Source organism: Artemia sp. Qi Xiang Cuo, chromosome 10 (genome assembly GCF_049724085.1).
Source record: "Artemia sp. Qi Xiang Cuo chromosome 10, ASM4972408v1, whole genome shotgun sequence".
Classification (NCBI taxonomy): Eukaryota; Metazoa; Arthropoda; class Branchiopoda; order Anostraca; family Artemiidae; genus Artemia; species Artemia sp. Qi Xiang Cuo.
In genome coordinates, this window is record NC_142803.1 from 6,872,178 (window position 1) to 6,896,780 (window position 24,603).

Genomic DNA, 24,603 nt, shown 5'->3' on the forward strand with positions numbered 1-24,603 from the left:
TTATAACTTACGTCTGGACCACAGTTTATATAATTATCCAGTATGATCTTTCCCTATCTCACCCATTATAGATAGATAGATAGATAGTTTACTTTAGCCCACCAATAAAACAAAAACATGGCGGAGTAAGGAAAAAAAAAAAAACATTACTTCAAAAATAAACGATTAGATTATATACACTATATACATTCATAGCTCGTACATGACGTGCAACGGAAGGAAATCGTAAAGGTGCTCCAGTGCACCTTTTCTAGCATTGGTTTCCTGCGTTACCACAACTTCACGAGGCTCTGGAATAAGATACTTGTCCAAGAGAAATGTATTTCTCTCGAACAGCGGTACTCGTAACAGAAATTTTAAATATTTGCAGAACGCAGATCTAGCCTTAGTCACTCTGTTTCCGTAAACCATTCCCATACAGGGGACAGGTAAAGAATATGTGGGAGTGCCACCGCTCTATATAGCCTCGCCAGAATTTGCCGATTGTATGAATACTTCAGGGGGGCCAGTTTAGCATAGCTAATTCGTAGGTTTGACATAAGGGTGTCATGGCAAAGAATTCTAGTTGCTTTCTTATCTCGACCGTACAGAAAACCTAAGTATTTAAGCGACGAAGACGGTGCAATAGTAGGGCTATCTACTGAAACAGTTGGTTCTGGTGCATCCCGTTTCGTTGAGTTGAAAACCAGAAATTCAGTTTTCTTACCATTAACTTGCAGACCAATAGCTCTATAGCCAGATACAAGCTTATCTAAATTATCTTGCAATAGACTCAGAGAAAAACTTAACATAAGTAAATCATCGGCAATAGCTTATTAGACTCAGATCACAAAGATCAAGGATAAACCCACCAGAGATTTGTTTTGTAACCTTAGAAGTCAAAGTGTTAAATAATATCGAACTTAGAACTGAGCCTTGTCGAAGCCCTCTATTTAGTTTAACTGGCGCACTAAGTCTTTCAAGTCCGAGTTTCACTCTTATATAGCTATTAGAGTACCAATAGGATAACATAGCTACTATATGAGCGTTCACGCCAGCATCTAGCAGGGTCTGGAAGACGGCGGACTGGATGACTGAGTCAAATGCAGCAGAAATATCGACAGTACATACATACACGGACAACCCGAGTAGTTCAGCCTTAGCAAGAATACGCTTTAGAAGTCTATGGGCAAAAGCACAGCTGAGATATTTTTTAAATCCAAACTGTCTGTGGTCTATAACACATTTCGATACAATTTCGCTAAGAACCAATCTTTCCAACACTTTGCTCAGCGTACTTGAGACAGTAATAGGCCTATAGCCTCCACACTCATTCGCGTTTTTTCCTTTCTTGAGGATATTTGTAACAACCCCGGTACAGAACGAGTTAGGAACGGTCGCACTATCTATACACATCTGAAAGAGTAGTTGCAGATGCTGAAGCAAAAGCGGGGAACCATTGCGTAGATGATTACCACTAACACTATCAAGACCGGGAGCCTCGTTACCCTTTAACTGGCTAACAGCCCTTGAAACATTATTTTTAGAAACCACAAAATAATTTCTCTGTTTCAGAAGCGAATCAAGACGTAATTTTAACGATTCATCATATTCTTTTTCCAAAGGAATATTTTTTGACCCGAAAACCTTCGAATAATGTTCTAACCACTGTATTTCAGGTACTGTGGCACAATGCTTTGGCTGCACTCTACTACTTGAAAACTTTTTCCACATATTTTGCGGGTCGCGGATAGCCTCTTTCGAAGCAGTTTCTGCTTCCTCCACTTTAAGCTCATCCACACATGCTTTGTATTCTCTTTTTGTTTTACGAAAGAGATTGAAAACAGTACCTGACCTAGGCTTGCCGGATTCGCGCCACACTGAGTATCACATCTTAGACCTCCTTTTAGCATGATTCACGTAAGGATGGTCGCTCCATCCCCTTGTCCTAGTACCTTTCTTAATAACTGCACTAGGTACAGATGCAGACTCAGCAACTTTTAGCGCGTGGGTGATTTCAGCACAATATGTGTTGAGTGCGATTTTGTCATCACACCCATTGACCAGAAGCTGAAATGGAACTTTCATTTTGCCCAAAATTTCGTCACACGTCGACTGATACAGATCAATATTAATCTTTTTCCACTCGCGTCTTTCTATGTAACCTCGATTTCTTGATTTCACTGCGTGACTAAACGGAACACGGAACTTGAGACCGAGATGGTCACCTGCTGTATGCTCTGAATCCACCTGTATAGGCGAGGGGATAGTGAAGTTTGAAAAGACGTGATCAATATTGCTTGTGCTTCCTGAGTTGTGAATGAACGCAAAGTTTTGATCTTTAGTGTAAAGAGTACATTCACTCGGAATACATGTCATAAGAACGTCTTGTAACTTTCCTTTCAAGAGAGGGTCACACTGGAAGTCACCGCAGACTAAAATCAGCGAATTCCCCAGTTTGCGGAGTAGTCTTCCGAGTTAACCGCAAGCCTCGGCATATCGTTTTTCACTGAGATCCGTGTTCATGTTAGTAAGTAGGTAGAAATTGACCAGCGTGGAAGCACTGGGGCCAGGGAACTTGACTGCTAGGTAGAAATCGCACGACTCAAGTTTACGACAGTCGATACTGTCGTCAACGAATATCGCATTTCCGCCACTAGGGCGGCCCCTTGCACTGGAGCGCTTAGCCTCATGAATGTGCACAGATTTATCAGGAATTGACTGAATAAGCCCAAAGTTATCGGTAGTTAACAAGTGTTCTTGGACGCAAACAATATTATGTGCTCTGTACAAGTTCTTGAGATAGTCCAGTTTGGCAGTATTATGGCCGTAAACATTGCGGCAAAATATAGATAGTTCGTTCATTTTCGGGTTTGAGGATAAGCTTTCTGTATTGCTCATCAGACTGCTGGGCACTGCAAACTAAGGCTAGGGTGACCATTATTGGGATCTGGGCACAAAGCGCATTTTACTGTTTGAGAACGGCGGGATCTCTCTCTTCTGTTCTCATGGGAAACAGCACATCTGGAACAACGCATGGTACTGGTGCAGTCTTTAGCAAGATGATCAAATGACTGACACTTGAAACACCGCTTGGGAATTTGTCTGAATGGCAAGACTTTGATGTGAGTATAACCAATGAATAACCCACATTTGATTGCTGCATTTCGGGAGTCGGCGTCACTGAAGGTAAGTTTGACTGTCTCAGATTGTCCAAACCGCTTAGCACTGACTAGCTTGGGGTTAACAGAGACAACATCATCTTCTGTTGTGGCAAGAGGCACGAACTTAGCGATCGCGAAGAGCTTTTCCTCACGAAAAGAAGCACTCATGTCAGGGAAGGACTTCAGGGAGTTGGCGAGTGAAGCTGCCGACTTGGGGCTTTTCATGTAAGCAACCAGACCGGACTTGGTCTGTTGTATATGATCTATGCCTCCATCACTATCATGTCTTTCAATAAACAGCTTCTGCTTGGAACAGGAGTCAATTTCTATGGTGGGTACATTGGTGATGAAAACCCGATGTAAAGCTTTCGCAGGCTGTGGAAGGGGGGGCCAGACACCCTGAGATGGAAGCACAGATTTGCACTGTTCCATAACACTGTCAATCTTGTCCGTGCATTCGTTAACTTTCACACACAAGGTTGTAAAAGTGTCTTGTGGAATTATCGGTGCTTCGGATAATTTCCAAATGGTGAACCGTGTCTTAAACTCAGTTACAGAGCTCAATAGTTTCACAGTATCATACATATCACTGGCTAGCGTTTCTCTCGAAGCTTGACTACGCCTTTCTTTCACATACTGCTCACCAAAACTGTCTGCTATCTCGTTCAGTTTTTCATGGTTTTCTCAAAGAATCTCCCTCATAAAAAATTTCACAGCTGTAATCACGGCTGCATCTTTCGTTACGCTATCTTGATATCGCAACGCCGTTTCTATAAAGTTCAATACCGGCGCATAAACATAACTGTAGTCAGCCATGCTGACGTGCCGTAACTATTCCACAATCAGTCCTTCAGAAAGCACAAGTCGTTATCCGTAGGGAGGTTAATAATCATCCAAGAATGTCTATTTCAAGTACACGCGCCGAGCGCTGAATGAATATAAACAGAGTAAAGGAACCTAGGAATAAGGGAAGTGCAAAAACCCCTTCAACTGTTCCGCACAATTTATAGTTAATTTAATACCGGCGGGTACAATGTTTTGCTTGTAGAAACTTTCTTTCCCTCTTCTGCTCGTTCCCAGTACGCTTCTTAACGATAAGGAATCAAAAATAACACTATAGAAAATTGAAACTATAGATGGCGTGCCAATCTCCGTCAGAAAAGACGTGCAAAAAGAGAACGTTTTTGCAGATAGAAACATAGGCGGCATCAGATCTTTTCACGGGTAGACAAGTCAGACTGTGATCTAATCGGAAACAAGTGGAAACCCGCTATTAGGAATAATGCACTTTGTTGGAAACAATCGGAAACAGACTAACCCGCTAATGCAGAAAGAAGTGGGAGGAGCTTTTTGTTCGCACCGAGAACGAAGACCAGAAATGATCTGCGATAAGCTTACTGGATAATTATATGAACTGTGCTCTGGACTGACCAAATCCCCTAGTAAGTGTTGAAATCTATCTTTTTAGATTTCATCCCGAGTTAGTTCATTGGTCAAAAGGAAAATAAAAGGCAAGCCGAAGCCAACCAATGAAATTCATTCTTACTTACGAATCTTTGCAGGCAGGTGACAAGACAGCTGCCGACGGTTTTTTTTGACAAGAAAAACATCGTTTGTCATTATCAGCGGTCTTTAGTTGTATTAAATAAATAAAAAACAAGTCTTTTTTAACTGAAAGTAAGCAGCGATATTAAAATTTAAAACGAACAGAAATTAGTCCGTATATGAAAGGGGCTGTCCCCTCCTCACCGCCTCGCTATTTACAATAAAGTTAGACTCTTTCTCACAACTTTTATTTATAACAAATTAAAAAATTTAGAGTAAAGAGCGAGGCTTTGAGGAGGGAGATAATAAATCAATAAAAGATAAAAAGAGGGAGAGATGCAATAGAGGATTTTGGTTTTCTGCCAGCTTTTAAAATAGAAGACTTCAAAAGGCTGGATTCCTATAGGAATTAAAACCTGTTGGGACACTAAGCGAAAAGGTACAAATTTTTTTCTGTAGTTTACAAATTTTTACCAAACCCTCCCTCTCATATAATCTTTTTCTAGCCTACTAAAAGAGCAAATTGTAAGCAAAAATATAATCTGCTTCCTATTTGTCGGATCTTAGAATACGATAAAATTTAATTTAATGATTCCCACAAAAACTTTATAACCTAAAAAGAAGGGATGATAGAAATGGCATTTAATATTAACTCAAAAACACAAAGTAAGAAATAACATTTGCACTGTTGCCATAGCGAAATTCAATATTGTTATTGTTTGTCGTACTTTCTCTTTACCGACTCAATTTTACATGTGGCGATGTTAAGACGAATTGTCTTTCCAGGGGGGGGGGGGGGGGTGGAATTTTCACGGTAGAAATTCTTCATGGGGAATTTTTAGCGAGATAAAGTCTCTATTGAGGAATCGAGAATGGAATTGTCAGGAGGAATTTTTCTGACGGAGAGAGGGGGTTTATATGGGCGGAAATTTCTATGCGAGAGGTTTTCCGTAGGTGGAGGGACTTTTACATGGAGGAAGAGAAGCAGATTTTCCAGGCATTTCCTAAAAAAAAAATCACAAATTGAAAATTAAAAATAAAAGGAACTGAAAGCCGAAATTATCTGAATTATCGGTAAATATCTATATTAATGATATTTCGAATAAGTAAGTAGTAGTAAGTAAGGGCATTTCAAATAATCTATCGGTTCTGCAAGCCATTTGAAGGTAATTAGAGACCAACAATGATTCTTAGATTAATGACCGACCGTTTCCACCGGACTTGCAGGAAAGTGGGTGATGAGATTGTTCATATTGTATGAGCTTTGCCAATGGGGGTTGACCAAGTTTCTGGGTTGACTCAAGACGAACAATGCACACTGTACTTGTAAGCAAAACAGGACTGAGATATTTTGAAACACTGACGTTTTTCAACAGAAATAATTATGTCTCTAAGGGGGCTATTCCCTCCTCAATAACTTACTTTTTTAACAAAAGTTTGACTTATTGCCCCAATTCTTTCAGAGAGACTACTGAAATACAAGGGCCCTTTAATTAAAATCAGAAGTTTTTTTGGAAAAACAAAACAAAACTTTAGCGCAAAGAGTTGGGTATTTAGGAGGTGGCATCCCCCCTTATATACATGATAATTTATGTTTGTTCTAAGATTTAATGATGCACCCTACTTTCGGTTGATAAAACGTGATTTCTAATACGTAAACGAAGGAGTTTTAAAATAAAACAGTTCGTGGTAACAAATTGTAAGTAAGGAGCAACTCGGCGCAATAGTAGCCGAAGCTCTAAAAACAGAATGTTGATAATATAAGATATATCTAAAGAATTGGATTTTCATACTGATTCCAAATATATGAGATTCACTAAGTTTAATATTACCCTTCAAAAGAACAGAGTCTGAATAAATTTGCCTACTTGTTAATGCAAAAGAAATCCCCCTGAAAAGTCAAAGACTTTTATTCAAACTAGCACCATAAGAGTCAGCATATCAAAGAATCCTATCGTGGAAGTTCCAAAGTCCCATCTGCGAAAACGTGGAACTATGTATATATTTTTTCCAGAAGAAAAATCACGGATGAGAGTTTACCATTTGTTTCTTACTTTTGTTGTTAGTTTTTCCCCCTGGGGATGATTGTATCGAAAGTGATTGGAGACTAACCAACAGCAAGAGGTTTTTTTTTTTTTTTTTGGGGGGGGGGGGCGATTTTCCACGGATAAGTATTATCTGGTGGGAGGGGGGGTATTTTCCGTGAGGTGTTATCTTCCACGGGGTATTTTCCTCAAGGGATGTTTTTAAAGGGGGGGGGGTTAAACAGCGGCTCTCACTGTCTACATACTGCAATGTTTTTTTTTACCACTTTGCTTATTTTGTTGTTTTTATTTTGTGGTATTTTCTACGCTCGTAGTTGGTTATCGTTTGGTTTGAAAAAGGTTAATTACCTGCTTCGGTGGAGCCAACACAAAAGCTACTTTCTCTTTGTGTTTGGAAACTTTTGGTTTGATTTTTTTTTTTCTTAGATGAATCAGACCTTTCCTGAACCTTGGGCAATAAGAATCTACACTGAAGATATCAAAACTTTGAGAATTTAGATAACAAAAAAGTCGCTTTTGGTTGCGCTTTCTTTAAATTAATTGAAAAGATTCTTTCGAAAAAAAAATCTGTTAAAGAAAAGTAAAGAGCCATATTAAACCAAAGACTAGCATAAATAAATTCCTATAATAATTCAAACCCAAAATGATCAGAAATTACCACAAAAAAAAAGAAACCACAAACAAAGAAAAAACAAACGATCATAGAAAACATGAGAGTTTTGGGGAAAACAAAAAAAAGGGGCTATAGAGTTACATGTTGAATCCCCGTTCTAACAAACCCCCACTCAAGCCTCCTTTAACGCAACCCTCATTTAAATCAAATCCTGAACCTAAGTTAAGGCCTAAAAATAAGTTTAAACTAAAGCTGATTAAAAAGTCCAAAATCTATTTCTCGCTTCATTTGTGGCTTCTAACTTGTATAATTCATCAGAGTAGCCCCTAAACCCTCTAAATAGAATGAAATTTTCCGGATTGGCCTATCGCCAAAAGCATTGCCCGGCAAAGTGTTTATTTTGGTTTTATTGCAAACTTTGAACTTTTCAGTATTTAGAAGTCCCCCCACTCACAACTTATCCTGAAAGGTCTAACTTATTAACGGAAGCCTTTCTTGAGATATTGCTGTGTAACCCTTTTGAGAATGTGCATAATCATAGTCAATTTGATTCACTTCAATATCCACCGAAATATTCCTTGAGAGCTTCACCTTAATACCCTTAGCTTGCGTAGTAGCAGTAGTAGAATTAGTAGCAGTGTGCACATAACACCTTTTATTTTCTTCAACACACCAAACTGTCCATAGGATATTGCTGATGCGCAGTAGCATTAACATATTGCCTTTTGGTCAGCTGAAGATTTATCTCATTAAGTTCTAGGAGCTTCAACTTAATACCATTAGCTGTTGCTATCCCATTGCCGATATATCCTTTTGATAACCTATATGTTCATGTAGCTGCTTAATTTTCATCTTAATACTTTGAGCTTACAAGTGGTTGCAATAGAAGTAGCATTCGAACTAGTAGTAGTAGTAGTTGTTGTAGTAGCAGTAGTAGTAAATGTAATTAAAATAGTAATAGCATTAGCATGCACAGGGCCAGATTTAAAGCTTTGACGCTTAAGAACCAAGCGTTTTTGCAAGATTTTCGGGGTTATTCCCAAAAATTAGGGGGCAATTAACAGAAAGCAATTAACAGAAAACAACTGATGAGCGAAAAGGGCTAATGGAAGCATTTAACAGAACACAACTGATGAGCGAAAAGTGATGAAAGAGATGGGTAATACCGAACTCTCAGTTTTTTCAGTCTGTTGTTTTCAAGTCACTTTTCTGTGAATAGGCAGCGTGGCGGCAGAGAACCTGGCGACGATAAATCACATCAGTCCAGTTTTTGTCAGGAAAAAATTACTCAGTGATAATTTATAGCTACTCCTGGCATTATATGCCCCTAGGTCCGGGCCTGGGTATCTAGTAGTAAATCAAAGCATGATCGTGCGCATATTTTTTTTTGTTGAATTGACTTTCCCTTTAAGTACCCTCTGAAAGTTCCTACTTAATGCACAAATCCCTTTTTGAGATATGCCTTTTTGAAAATTTGAATGGACATAGTGTCTTTTGATTTAGTTCAAGTTCCCCCTCAAATACTCCATTCTGTCAAATTTTCCACTTGATATGCATAGCCTTAATAGTGCTAGTTTAATAGTGTAGAATTAGTAGTAGTAGTAGCAACGGTAGTAGCAGCAGTATTAATAGCAGTAGTAGCAGGCAGATGCCCCAGAAGTTTCATCTTGATACGCTAAGCCGTTCCAGAAAAATTGCTGATACACCTGTATCAGCAATCTGTATGTTATTGCAAGTTACCAATAGTTAACATTTAAGGTTTTTATAGAAGGGATGGTCGTAAAAACTTTGAAGGAGTCGCATTCAATTAGAAATTGAAAGTTCAAGTTGAATTTTGAAGAATCAAGGGTAATCAGAGGACAATCAGCCTTTCCCTCTTAACCGACAGTTCCCCCGCCCCCCCCCCCAAATACATCTGATCAAAATAAAAAAAAACATTTTGTTCAAAATAGTCTAAAGGTCAAATAACCATGCCTTTGGGGTTAGCAACCCCACCAGCAGCATCTTGGGCATGGGTTTTAAGTTAAGCTAGTTCCTCTTTGCTAACACATACGGTTTTTGTATAAAATTGTGTTTATGAAATTGGGGGGGGGGGCTCATTCGATAGGAAATCAAAATTTTCAGTGCACTATGTAAGAGTTATAAGTGATCGGAGGGTGTCCGCTCCACCCTGTTTTTTCCCAAAATATTAAATAACTATGGTTCACAACCCTCAGCCCCTGGTGCAAGGGCTGTAAGTTATACAAGTTGCCAATTGTTAACATATGTTTTTTTTATCAACAAGAAGAGATGGGGTACTCCTATGCTAATCGTACTCTTTTATATAGGCCTACTGCAATGGAAACCAGTCGCGACAAATCTGTTTTTGACGGATTAGTTCAAGTTACCGAAATAGGGTAATGCAGAGTATAGCGTGGTTTTCATTGCGTATACAATATTTAAACCGTTATTTTTGGGGTTTAGGGGGGGAAAGGTCCCTAGGTTCGGTTAGGTTACGTATTTAATATCTGGCATGCTTTGCCCCCCCCCCCCCAATGTGCAAATATATAGCCCAAATTTGTTTCTAAACTATTATATATTCATCCTGTTTTATTTTATTTTCATTAGCAATAACCAAACTAGCAGTATATAAAAGAGTACGTTTAACATAGGAGTACCAAAGGTGGCATGTTTGATCCTATAAATAAAAAAAGCATGCAACATTAAGGCCAAACCTTAGGGAAATGTCAAGAAGAAAGCCAAACACAATCAAGAAGCCTTTATTCCTGTATTGGATGTGAAAAGGAAATAGCAGGAACATTTGCAATGGCTGATAGTATCAGCCGTCACATTGTTCGGAAAATATTTAGGAGCATCTTCAACTAAATCAAGAGGTACTATGTGTAGCCAGTTTTAAAAGCCATTGTATCTGCAATGTGTCGAAAACAGCTAAGGGTATAAACCTGAGGGTATGAAGTTAAAACTTTCAGGGCAAGTTGAAGGAATGTTGAAAAAAAGGCTGGAGTGCAACCAGTCCCCTCCCATGTCCTTTTAGCTGCAATCTCCTCAAAGACATCTGATCAAAATTCGTTATCTAGATTGACAAAGGTCAAATATTTTAAACAGATATGTTTATTACTTAACGTCCAGAAAAGTCTCATTCATCTGAAAAAAAGAGTAATAAATCAGCTTTAATCGTTTGTGACATCGGGTCTTCTTTTTCTTTTGCAAAAATAAAACAAAGCTTTTCAATGAAAACTTTTGAAAGGCGTTTATATCAAGAATTTAAGAAACAAACAATTTCAACAAGGTTGAACATGTAAAAATTCTAACTTGTGTTTTACCCAATGATATTGCCTAATATTTTTAGATAACTGAAGATCTGAGTTCAGTGGTTCAGTTGCACGATGGTTCAGTTGGACGATGATTCAGTTGGACGATGGTTCAGTTACACAGTGGTTCAGTTATACGGGGGTTTAGCTACATGGGGTTGAGTTGCACGGGGGTTTAGTTACACGAGGGTTTCGTTAAATGGGGTTCAGTTACACGAGGGTTCAGTTACACGGTGGTTCAGTTACACGCACACCCTTATTCCCCATTATCTTTTTTCACTTAATTTCAATTCGTTTAAAAAAAAAAAAACTGTAATGAGATAATCACCTCAATATTATTCAACAGTCTAGCCAGGGTTGCCACCAGCCCAAAAATTAAATCCCGATTTTCTTCTACAAAAATCCCGGAACACGGTTTTTAAGACTATACAACATAGGGCTGCACAGTGATGACGTAAAAATCAAAACGCGCAATTCGAAGTACGGTCAAACGTGGTTTCCACTTGTAACTAACAACTGATTGTCAATAGTCCTAGTATTATTTTTGTGAAAACATTCTGGTGGATTGGTAGGATCTACGGCAAGTATTTTAGGCTCAAGCAATTCGCCAAAGTTATAAGAAAATATGTTGATGTATCAACGCCTCATTGTTGATTTAATGTCACACCCAGTACCTGACGTCACGCTTCCCAACCATACATTACGCCCAGACTATCAGATTTCCGAAAAATGGGGCAGAAATCCGGAAAAAGGAATAGTTATCCAGACTAGGCGGTTTTTTCAAAAACTTTGTGGTTTTTTTCAGAAGATATCTGTACAGATTTATTGACGCTATCCCTATCAAATCTGTTTTTCTGAGCCAAAACCTATAGAAAACAAATTTAAAGCCTCAGTTAGACAATTTACCTTTTTTCTATTCAAAATCATCTTAGAAAACTATTTATATTTATCACCTATTGTGTCTAATCGTCTCCTTCTTCTGGTATTTTTTCCAAAAAGCTGTCCACACTACCACTTTCGTCCCACTTTTCCATTTTATGACCCTCTGATTCTTTCTGCCCAGAAAACCAAAAAATGGGACGGGATACCTGTCTACATTCCAAGATTTCCGTCCCATTTTGCCAGAAAATGAATATTCTGGACGCACTAATATTCAACATGGCTTGGCAAGCGGTAAAAGTTGCCTTTTATCACGTCTTCACACGTCCCTTTCCCTTTTACCATACCTGCTTTTCTGTTTAGCAAAAGTCTCGCAAATCAAGAAGCGGACAGCGGAACTATCATTCCTCTTACAAAACCATCCTTTTGCAATAAGTATCCTTTTGAACAGAATAAGTATAATACCGTACGCTTTTTAATTACCTTTTCTGATATTAACTTTGTCCGAGGCATTAGCCTACACGGGGCGAAATGAACTACAATGAAAAGAAAAGAAAATCCTCGCTGTTTTCGTTATTAATTTGCCGCTCGTCTTTACAAAGGAGTCGAATTTTCAAAAGTCAAATCCTGAACGAAAAAATCGTTGCCCCAGTGTACAACCGCAAATCCAGAGGGAAGAAACAAAACAAAGAATATTCCATCGTACAGAAAAAAATAGTAGATATCAGCCAAAATCGCTGAAAATCTCTTTTTAATAAAAAAATCCTGGTTTTTAGCAAAAATCCCAGTTTTTAGCAAAAACTCTGGTTTTTACAAAAAATCCCGAAAATCCCGGACACAAAACAAACAAAAAATAATCCCGGACTGCAAAAAAAAATAATCCTGGAAAACCGGGATTAATCCCGGACAGTGGCAACCCTGAATCTAGCTTGAAGCAGGCAAATACTCCAATCAAACCTGTTTACACCCTTTTACAACCCACATAATTCCGTCTCCTGACGATAAACGGAAAACCTGCTCTTACACGCCCTCTGAAATACTGTGTTTTATCTGGTTTTTTTTTCAGGAAGTTCATACTGCTTTTATAAGACCAATTTGAGCAATATTTCAATTTTGACCTCATAATTACTAGACCAGTATGTGGTTAAAACATTTGTATAGATATTGTTTTATTTTGATTAACAAAGACATACACGACTCTTAATTAGACCACACTTTTCAAAAACATTTTTAGTGTTTTTGAAAAATTAAAAAGAAAGAAAAAAAAGAAGAAAAATCAAGGTACTCAAGAGTATATTTTTTGCTATTGAATGGTGTCTCTATCTTAATTTTGCGCTCAAGTACAAGGAAATACAGGCGTAGAAAAATTTTACATGGCAAATTGATGCAGGGCAGATATACCTTAAGGCAAGTCAGACAGCATAGCTAAACCTTGTCCAATAAAGAAAAAGAAATATAGAGTTAGAAATTTCTCAGTACACAGAAGTGCAAGTAAAACGGTTAAGGGGCATTAGGGGCGTAGCTAAGAAACGAGAGGTTTAGAGGATTCAACTCCTTGGGATAAAAAAGACAGGATAGTTGGAACCTATCCAACGGTGAAAAAATGAACATTCTAGGGAAGGAAGGATTAGAAATTGATATCCGAATCTTTTTAATTCCTGGGAATATTTTTGGTCTACGCCTTTATTATTAATGCAGAGGGGGTAATAGTGCTCCTCGTATTGTGAATATGTGTTTCTATATATAATATTACATTTACACGTCTACCAGCAGAGAGATAGAATAGGCAAGACCATACTGAACCCAACCAGTAAATTTCTTAGGGAGGGGGGGAAAAATCCTACCACGAGTTTTGTTTTCAGCGATTGTGAATGGTAATATTTTTCTTTAGGGAGGTGGAGATTGAGTGATCATAGCAGGATAAGATGAAGGTTAAAGAAATTTATTTTCTTGCTTATTTGAAATAAAGAGTTATGATCAGATTAAATTTTCTTGATTTTGACTTGGTGTTTAACTCCATGTTATTCAAATTAAATAAAGAAAAAGAAAAAAAGCGCCTTAAAGACACTAATGATCCTACTTGGGATAGAGTCCTGTCAATTTAAAAATTTTATTGGTTCTGACTTTATGTTATAAAAAAAAAAACCTTAAATGCACTTTAAATGTGAGAATATTCTGATGTATGCCTAGTGGACGCGTTCTGGGTTGCAAGGAGAGAACTAGTATCATGTGCTATAGTTGTCGGTAGGGTCATCATGTTTTGGGGAAGGGGGTGCCCCCCCCCCAATGTTTTCAGCCAGTCAGAAATAAAAATTTGAGTCGGTAGAAGAGTGGAAAAGGCACCACTATTCTACTGGCTCATATTGCACTTATGGCACTTATTGCTCATATGGTACTGACTACTGGCTCATGTTTTTTGTATCTGGGTAAATGGGTTAATGAAAATATATGGCATAAAATCAATGAAAGAAAGTCAGTCTCAGTAGGGAAAAAGCAAGAAAATGAAGTGATTTTCATAGCAATATCACCAAAATCAGTCAATACAAATGACCAACCAGTCTATAAAATTCATTGCCCCCTCTCAGAATAATTTTTGTATCTGACTATGTTATAAATTTTTTTCCTGTACCTGTCAAATCTCACAGTCAATCTATTTATCCACTCGGTTCTGTGTGGAGAATTTAAGACCTTTAATACCCGGAAGACTCTCTCTAGATGGTCCTGTTGCACTCAACATACTAAGTCAGAAATTCATTGCCCCCTCCCAGAATATTTTGGCTAGTCACGCCTCTGGTTGGTACTAGACCAAGTTTACAGGAAGCAATTACTTGTATTTCTCACTCCCAGCCAGTTATCTCTGTGCACTTACATCATAACCCAACCCCCAACCTTCCTGCATTTTCGTAAAATTGGCATCACTAGAAAAGAGTTTCACGACATCACTCTTAATGTAAGAATATGTCATGATGACCGTAAATTTCATATAGGATTGTTAAGAGTGATGTCATTACTCGAGGCAAAACACCTAAACAATATTTATTATTTTATATAGGAATACAGTATGTTTACTCATATTTTATATTTTAATTTCTAGCCTTTATATAAATAAAAAAAAATCTATTGTTTTTCATTCAATTTTTCTTGACAAAACTTGGCTCCTCATCCATTTTTGCTTCAAGAAAATCTAAAAAAAATCTAAAAAAAAAGAAGTCGCCAATCTATTTTAGTTGTTGTTCAATTTTACTTGGCAACCCTTAGCTCCTGATTAATTTTTGCTTAAAAGAAATCTAAAAAAAATCTAAAAAAAAAAAAAATTTTTTGTTCCATATTTCTTGGCAATACTTAGCTAGTGGTCGATTTTTGCTTCAAGGAAATCTAAAAAAGGAACACCATTTTTGTTTTTTGTTCGATTTTCTTGGGAATATTTAGCTCATGATCGATTTTTGCTTCAAGAAAATCTAAAGAAAAAACAAAACAAAAAAACTTAAAGCGAAATACCTCTTTTGTTTTCTGTTCTGTATTTCTTGGCAGTACTTAGCTCCTGTTCGATTTTTGTTTCAAGGATATCTTGCTTTTTCGTGAGCATAAGCTCGGTTTCTCTTAACTTTTGTATCGCTTCAACGGCCGAGGGACTCTTGTCTTTGCCACCACCAAAGATTTTCGAAATTAAACTCATTGTTCCTGAAAAATAATAAAAAATCAAGACAACTACACAAACTGACTGTCTACAACTACACAAACATCAATCAAAAAATGTTCTCTTATCTTCTTTTTGGCATGGGATATTGGTAAATTTTTGAGAATGTGTTAAACCGTGATAAAAGTTGTAGGAAATGACAAAGAGAATGGATTTTTTTTGACGATCTGGATGTGAAGTAAGATTTACTTTGAGGAGCTAAAGATAGTACTTGAAGAGGTAAAATATACAAGGGCCTCAGGCAAGGGCAATGTGGTAAATAACTTTTTGAAATATATTGGCTGTGAAGTTAAAGATAAATTGCTGAAGATTATGAAAAATTGTTAAAGATAAATTGCTGAAGATTATATATATTTTTCTTGAAAAAAATAAGGAAGTACCTAGTGATTTACAAAAAACCAAATATACTTCTTTATAAGAAGGGTGGTAAGTATGAGTGTGGTAATTATAGGGGGATCCGTATAATTCCTGTAGGCAGCAATATACTCAAGAAGATGATACTTTCTAGAATAAGATAGGCTGTAGATGAAGTTTCAAGAGAAGAACAGCGTGGCTTTAAGGGGGGGGAGAGGATGCATTGACCAAATTATTATCCTTAGATTAAATAATTAAGAAGTGTCAACATCCTCAGACCACTTTAGTCCTCGAATTTAAAGATTATGAGCAAGCTTTTGATTCAGCTGACAGGGAAAACTTTGGTGATGGTTGTATCCTTTCATAATACCAGACGAAGTATATTTAAGTGATCGGTTCAATGTACAAGAACAAAGTTGCTGCAGTCAATGTATGAAGTGAGGTCAGAAGCTGTTTTTTTGTTGGACAAGAAGTTAAGCAGGGTTGTATCCTATCCTTGTTTATACAAATTATTTTGATGGAACTTGTCCTATGGAATACAGCAAAAGCCAAGAGAGAGCATGGAATCATATGGGAAGGTAAAAAAACTCTTTGTACTTGTACTTGTGGCGGGAATCAGACGTTTCCACCTTGCCTGGCATCAAGGATCTTCAAGACTTGTTTTAGCCATGTAGTGCGGTCTGCTGCCAGCTGCTCTGCATGAGGGAGTTATTGGGTTTTCCATCTGTGTCCAAACTTTCTTAACCCCCCATAGTTTTAATTTCTAATTCAGCCAGGTTCCACCAGTTTTTCAGCTGTCGTCCTTGGCGTCTCTTCCACGAGCTGAGGGGCTCAACTAGAAGGATTTGGCAAGGCAGGTACTCTGATGGCTTCTGTAAGACATGGCCCAACCATTTGAGTTGGCACTCTTTGATCATGAGGGCAACGTTTCTCTTGATGCTGCATATTTGTCGTGTATCCGCGTTTGAAATGCAGTCATGAAGGTTTATCCTGAGGATACTTTGCAGACAGGTGTTCTTCAACACCTTCAGTGCATTTTCATGCAGTTGCTTCACCAACCAAGTTTCATATTCATAAAAAAGGATGGTTTGAACCAAAGCCAAGTAGATTCGGAGTTTCGTGCATTCCACAATGATTTTCTGAGGGAAGCAAAGACCATCTGTGCTTTCTCCAATCGCTGTTTGATAGCAGCATCTGAGGATCCATCAGTACAAAGCTGGGAGACAAGGTATGTAAAACTGTTGAACTGATCCAACTGTACTTGGTTTACAGTTAGTGAAAAAGGATCAACCCGGGTTATTGCAGTAAATTTTGTCTTCCCTGTACTCACTTTTAGGCCTATGACATGATTTGCCCATGTCACCACATCCCTGTTTTACTTCAAACTCAACTGTACTCAATTTTTGGTCTCTTCTGTATATACTTAAACTCAGCTCACTGACACCTAATAGCATGCCTTAAGGAGTTCAACAAATTTCAGAGGAATTCCATCATCTTCTAGAATTCTCCAAAGATTGTAGAAGGTGATCAAATCAAATGTAGCAATAAAGTCCAAAAATAGCAGGATCAGGGGCAAGTTATACCTTTCAAACTACTGGATAATGAGGCAAAGTGCAAAAATATTGTCAGTGCAATCTCTACCTGGATGGAAGCCAACTTGATTTTCAAAGGTTCATTTCTCCCTTGCCCCTTGAAGCACTTAAGGAGAATAATCGCAAATACTTTTGCCACAATGTCAATTAGACTTATTCACTGGTAATTTTTGTTATCAGTTTTATCAGCTTTCTTACAGAATGAGAGAATAACTGATATCTTCCAATCCTTTAGTAAAGTGTTGGTCCTCCATACTTCTTCAAGGATACCAGGGAGCGGTTTTACAGTTGTCTTGGGGCACCATTTGCATAGTTCTGGGGGGAGACCATCTTGGCTTGGGGCTTTGAAGTTCTTCAAGGCCTTAATCACTTTGAAAATTTCTGATCTTGTTGGGGTGGTCAGCAAAACATTATAAGGTTTTTTTTTGAAAACTAGTTGAGAAGCCACCAGGAGCTGATGATGGGAATGGACTCACAAATGATTTGAGTGTTCTAAATAAATATGTTATCAAAATGAATGACTTTTTGTAGGTCTTGAGAGTTCAAAGAGCAAGAATAGATTTGGAAATTAATGTTATCAAGACTAATTTGCTTAAACTAGGAACAAATGAAGGTAAAGAGGTGATGCTCGGTAACAAGAAGATCAATCGGATGGATGCAGTGATGATGTAAAGAACAGAATAGCAGCGAAGGTCTATGTTTTGTTTCAAAGCTTAAAGAAGTTTGGAAGAACAGAAAAACAAGTCTGTGAACCTATATCAGGATATAGGAAGCTACAGTAGTGACTGGCCAAGTGCAGTTCTGAAACATTGGAAAGCAGAGTAAGACTTGTTAAATACTTCCAATAAGAATTGTTCAAGGATAGTTTTAGGTATAATGCCTGTTTGACTGACCATATGTTAAACAAAGAGTTGTATGAAAAATGTGGTTTAATCCAACTTTCAAGAATTAAGACAATTTCACAAACCACATTGGCCTACCATCACAAAGAATTAAACGAAAGAAAAACGAGAATGGGGTTTTGTAATGCCCACAAAAATAATAATTAAGTTAATCACACTCTGGGAGGACAACTGCTTCTCTTCGTCAGGATTATGAGAGAAAGTTTACATTTTCTGAGCAAAATCGCAAATGATACCTTAAATTACCCTAAATTGTAGCTAAGAGTAATCTAAGGATCTCTCCTTGTAGAGCTCTAGACTAATGACTAATTGTATGCAAGAATAACTGGTGACCAGATGCTACTCCATCTTCGATAGCATCCCAATTGACTTTACACTTTCTGGAGGACCACTCAGCATTTAGCCTTCATCTAAAAACATCAACGGATTCAGCAGTAACAGTTTTATTAAATAATTTGTTCCAATTGTTGACAATACGTGTTGAGAAGAATTGAGTACAGACTCTAGATATTGTAGACTGCTTGACAAGTTTCAGGTGGTGACCTCTAGTTCTTGAATTGGTGCTAACAATAGGGAATAATGCTGGGAGAATATTAACCCTCAATAACTTAAAGGCTAAAATGGCATCCCCTCTATTTCTTCTGTATACAAGTGAAGGGAGGTTCAACTTTGATAATCTTACAGGACAGGAAAGCTCTTGCATGCCAGATATCACTTCAGTGGTACGTCTCTGCACATCTTCAAGAACTTTTATATCTTTTTTAAAATATGGAGAGGCAAGTGATATTCCAAATTCAAGCCAAGGACGCACAAGTCCCTTGTAAAGAAGAATGATGACTTTAAAAGAATGAGTGGGGATGGTACGCCTATCAAACCCAAGGTTAGACTAGCCCCTGCAACAGACCTCTTAGCATGAATGTTGAATTTTATTTCATTGCCAATATTGACACCAAAATCTTCCTCATTGTGTATAGAGGAGAGGGGGTGGCCTAAGAAAAAATAAAAGCAGCATGGATTGTGTTTGGCAAAGTGAATGATATGGCACTTGGCAATATTGACTTCAAGAAGCCAGGCCTCAGCCCATTGGCCCAGCAGTTGAAAATTATTTTGTAGCAGGGCATGATCTTCAAAGGACAAAGCTGGTCCAAGAAGCTTCAGGTAATCTGCATAAAGAGTTGAACTACTGCTAATAATGGAAGGAGCATCATTGATGAAAATATTAAATAATGTAGGACCCAAGACACTTCCCTGAGGAACTCACCTCAGAACACACATTGAGGAAGAAAGAATACGATCTCCAGAGTCATCAAACAACTGAACATATTGGATTAACGAGTAAAGAAAATCAAGAATCCAAAGTAGTGATTTCTCATTAAGCTTAACAGCACGGAATTTCATTAAAATTTGATTATGACAAACTTTGTCAAAAGCTTCAGAAAAGTCAAGCAGAATCATGTCAGCAGGAACCCCAACACCAAGCAACTTGGTAATGTGATCATATGATTCAAGGAGATTGGTGTCAACAGATCTTCCAGAACAAAAGCCAAGTTATTTAACCAAGAACTGTGTAAAACATTGTTTGCTTCAAGGTATTAAAAAGCTGCAGAGCTGATCATTCTTTCAGGAACCTTAACAACTGCTGATGACATGCTGATGGGTTAATGATTATCACCAAGGTCCTTTCTACCTTTTTTAAAAATGGAAATAATATGTGCGGTTTTTCAATACTGAGGTAGTCTAGAAAGATTTAATGATAATTTAAACAGCAGGGCAAGAGATTAACACAGGACTCTATAACATTTATGAAGGGTATATGGGTGAATGCTGTCTGGACCAGAAGATTTATTCAGCTCGAGGGAGGTCACTTAATTTTGAACGAAAGTACCAGTAGTAAGAATTGGCTCCATATTTAATGAAACATCACGTCAAGATAGTATAGGATATAAAGTAATAAGATTGGACAAAAAAAAACAGAAGAAAAAGATTGACTAAAAATTCCAACTTGAAGTTCAGGATAAGCGAGTCACGACCTATCATGCAGGACATCCGAGATTGTGTATCTGCTGCTACATTTTTGAGTGGCATAATACCTGAAAGATTCAGGGTTAACCTTAACTTCTTCTGCCAGTTTTTCCTCAAACCTTCTTTTCAACACCTTTATTTGGTTTGTTGTTTGATTATGAAAAGATTTGAAAACTAGATAATTTTCTGCGGTCTAATTTTTTCTATCTTTGTTCCATGCTCTGTGTTTTCTATTGATTAGCTTACTAATTTTAGTAGTTAAAAAAGGTAAACTTTTTGCCTGTTTTACCTGAAAAATTCTGGTGCATGACTTCAACATTTAGAATTTCCGTTTTTACATTTGACCAACTCTCCTTGATATCATCAGTAATAAGTTTTTTCAAGTTGACTTTAGCAAGTTTTTCAGAGACTATTTTGTAGTTTACATAATTTTGTTGCTTAGAGGAAGGCTGAATGGTAGGTAGACATAACTCTGAAATATTTACAACATGATCACTGTTACCAACAGGTGTGGTTATAACATTCTTAATAAGAAGGTCAGGTTTACTGAGTATAACCAGATCAAGAATGTTGGAGACTTGACCTTCCCTGTAACGAGTTGGTTGTGAGATTGCTTGACAGAGGGAATTATCAGAGAGGGCAGACAAAAAAGGAGAACCTCTGTTACAAAAACCAGATCTATCAATCTATTGGATTTCAGGAAGACTAAAGGCCCTCATAAGGACAAGATCATAGCTGGCAAAATTGGTCATCATGTGAGACAACATGGCAGCCAAATTAGATTCAGAGTCCATAGCAAATAGAGTACTGGGGCTTCTACAAAGAACACTAACAACAATCGAAGTTCTTTGATTATGTTATTTAATCCACACAGACTCAATTTCATCAGTATTCAGAGAATTGAATTGAATGAGACTAACATTTAGTCCATCTCTTATATAAAGGCACACTCCTACGTGGCAAAGTGAGAAATTTAGATTAGAAAATAGTTGCTAATCATCAATTTTGATTTCATCAGGAGTTAAAACTGACAAGGCATTTTTGGTGAAACTTCTGTAATTGAAGCAAAATCCACTCCTTCAGATTTCATACGAAAGGAAAGTTCAGAAAGCTTATTAGGGAGGCTACCAACACTGGAGCTAAGGAATCTCCTTCCCTGAGAGGTAGGAATCAGAGAGGACACAGAAACTAAAGGACTGGTAAGGTTGTTGGATACAGCACTATGAAAAAACAAAGAAGAAACATCAGTTAAAAAAGTTGTTGTTGAAGAAACAAGAGAAGCGTCAGCATCAGAAAGGAAACTATTATTATTGTGTTCACTACTACACCATTGACAGACAGAATTAGGTGATGCAAGTCCATAAACATTTAAACAATTAGGAGGCACGTAGGAGGCGGTAGAAGGAGGCACGAACATTAGTGGGACATTGGAGCAGTCGGGGAGATCGCTCCAACTGGCAAGTTTTTTTTAATGATGGCACCATTAAAAATTATCAAATCTGCTTCTCCCTTAGCTTTTCTGCATTTCAGCTCCTCAACTAGAGCTTTGTGCTTTATGCGATCTTCCTTAAGACCATCTCCATAAAAACTGATAGATCCTTTTGTTTCAATAGATTTCGGTATAATTTGCTTTCCAAATTCAGTTGATGGTACAGAGAAGAGAAGAGGAGGGGGCAGCTACAAGACAGTTGATGGCTATTAGAAAGTATTTTTTCTTGGGCTGGGGGGCACCAATGTCAACTCCATAATTGCGTAAGAGATAATTGTAAAGGAAAACTGCATCATCAGTCTGGGGGGGGGGGGCCGTCTTTCAAAACGCTGGCGCTCTGAACGTGGTATCCAATGAACATCAGGTTCAGATAATTGGGCTGACGGAAGTTGAGACAACTTAGAGGAACTGTTGAAGTAGAGCAAACTCATTGTAATGAATTTTCAATATGTGATACCCTGTTTGCAATATCGCTAACTTGGGCAGAAATGTCACTTTTTATGTCAGTTCTCAGCTGGGAAAGTGTTTGTGTCAACTGACTAGTGGTGACAAACTCCTGCTTAAGATCTTCCCTGAAAGATTTCAAGGAATTATCAGTAACTGATGCTAGCTTATTTATCATAGCTTGCTCACTATAGGGGGAAGGGTGACTTTGCAGGCTGGACATGACCAGGAACATGTAAGGGATTGCATCATCTTAGTCAATAATTTATATTCTCCAGGGGGCAGGTCCAGACATTCACCACAGATCCACTTCTCACAAATATCACACTCAATAGCAAAGGACCATTCATCCACTTCTGAAGAACAGGCAGCACATTTTTCACTGCCTTTAATTAGGCTAATATGTTTTCTTTTAGCTTTGGTGGACATTATATATCAATTTAATCAGGGAATGAACCAAACAGGTTCAGACTATATGCTAGGCTACTAACTTCTAAATTCTTCAGCTGAAAAATTTTATCACTAGATCCTCATTTCAGTTTGGTATATTCTTATTTTAAATAATGTTCATAATTACGCGCCAAAAAATCTTTATAAAAGCTAGATAAAAATAAAAAGAAAAAAAAACAAGCATCATGGATATAAAATTGAAATAATCTCCAACACGCAAATAATAAAAAAAAAACTACCAAAACCTAAAGAAAAGAACAACACCATATAAAAACAAAATATAATGAAAAAGATCAAAAGCCAAAAACTCAACAAATTTTGGTTAGTTGTTAGATTTTAGATACTAGGACTATCATAAAATTCTGGTTAAGAGAGCTAGGACACATGTTATAGATTATAGATGAAGGGGACAAACTATGCGTAATAGCCATCAATCCAGGGCAAAAAACATATCATCCCAGAATGGGCTAGGAAGAAGTGATAGAGAAATATTTAAATTCTTTGATTTTTGAATTAAAATCAAGTTGCCATTAATCCAAGGTTGATTTGAGAAAAAGACAAGACAGATAGTCTGAGTGAGAGACGCAGCTGGCATAAGGCTGTTTCAGGATAAGTGACCTATACGACTTCATGGGAGGGGTAAAGAGAAAAGCTCTGAATATATTGGGGTATAAGAGTTTAGGCAGCTGTGTTGGCATCAAATGGCCTGGTACTGTAGAAAATGTAAATGATAGTTGCAACAACTAGTTGTTCAATACTGTCCCATAGATAATGATTCCAATCGTGGCAACTGGGTTCCAGCCCTCCCTCTAAAAGCGACAGAACTAGTCCTAGGTAACAAAAGTCATTCCTAATTTTGTTTGTTGGCTTTGTTCTTTGGCATATAAGCCTATTTCTTATCAAAATTTTGGTAACAGTGCAGAGTTATGACTTTTCTGAAGAACACATTTTAACAGATACAAGTAGTTTAATTTATTTATTTAATATCAATTGTTGACAAAAAACTTAACATAAACACATCCCCTTCAAATGTCACAGCATGATATGGATAAGTAATAACCAAACAAATCCAGAAAAAAAGAGAAAAAATGTAACATAAGCCTCAAAAGGGGTTTAAAAACAAAACACAACTACAAAATCATGTACCCTGCTACCACTTGCTTAACACTCCACACTCAACTCCTTTCTTAACACACCTCAATAAAAATAAAACATTACCTTTAATGATTTAACACCAATTTAATCTATCAACTATGCATCCTATTACATTAATCCTTAAAACCATATTTAGGAAACAATTCATTCTTCAACAGCCTTTTAAATTGACTTAAATTACTATTTTTAATATTATCATTTAACAAATTCCATAGCTTAGCCCCTCTAAAAACAATAGAAAATCCTGACCTAGACGTAGCCAAATTATTGATATAAATATTGTTCATTGACCTTGTGCCATGGGAATGAACTTCATTAACTTGCATGAACACACTTGGAAAAGAAGCAGACTTACCTCTGAAGCAATTATACATAAAAACTCCAGAATAAAAGTCACAGAGAGCATCTGCTTTGAGTATTTTCAACCTAACATAAGCCTCACAACACAATTCAGAAGGGCTTAAACTAGCAAGTATTCTAATGACGATTTTTTTTCAAAACTCTGACTGGACAAAGAATTAAGGAGAAAGTTTCCAACCATATTGAACTACAATCCAAAATATAGGGGCGGACTAAACTAAAATATAACATAGCCTACAGATTATTTCCTTCAGAAAACAGTGTTTAAGTTTACAAATTATACCAACATTTTTGCTAAGATATTTGAAACTTTCTCAATAAGATCTTTAAATGAGAGTGATTCATCAACAATAATACCAAGGTATTGAACACTTGAAGTCCTCCATACTGCCAGGCCCCCAGCTTCAGCTGAAGATATCCATGGATAACTTACTTTAAAACTGTTGCTTCTTAAATGTTTCAACTTTACTCTTTAATTCCAGCAAATGTTTTTTTAATTAATCCATGCTCATTTTTTATATTAAAAAAATGCAACAAAACAGGGGTCCATTAAGCTTCCTAATGTGTTCTACTACTACTACCGCTACTAACAACTCACCACA

At 37.3% G+C, this 24,603-nt stretch overlaps 2 protein-coding genes across 2 annotated transcripts in view; one reads left to right on the forward strand and one right to left on the reverse strand.

Annotated features, from left to right (window-relative positions):
* The window catches only part of LOC148947418 (mitochondrial import inner membrane translocase subunit Tim21), a 523,198-nt gene that overhangs the window by 69,555 nt on the left and 429,040 nt on the right, over positions 1–24,603 (forward strand). The gene's annotated exons all lie outside the window — the stretch shown is intronic.
* shrb (charged multivesicular body protein shrub) overlaps positions 1–24,603 on the reverse strand; it is a 52,682-nt gene that overhangs the window by 15,658 nt on the left and 12,421 nt on the right. The window contains exon 2 of the mRNA XM_089095240.1: positions 15,035–15,217. Coding sequence (XP_088951366.1) covers positions 15,035–15,212 — 178 coding nt within the window. The 5' untranslated portion in view covers positions 15,213–15,217. The remainder of the gene's footprint in view (positions 1–15,034; positions 15,218–24,603) is intronic.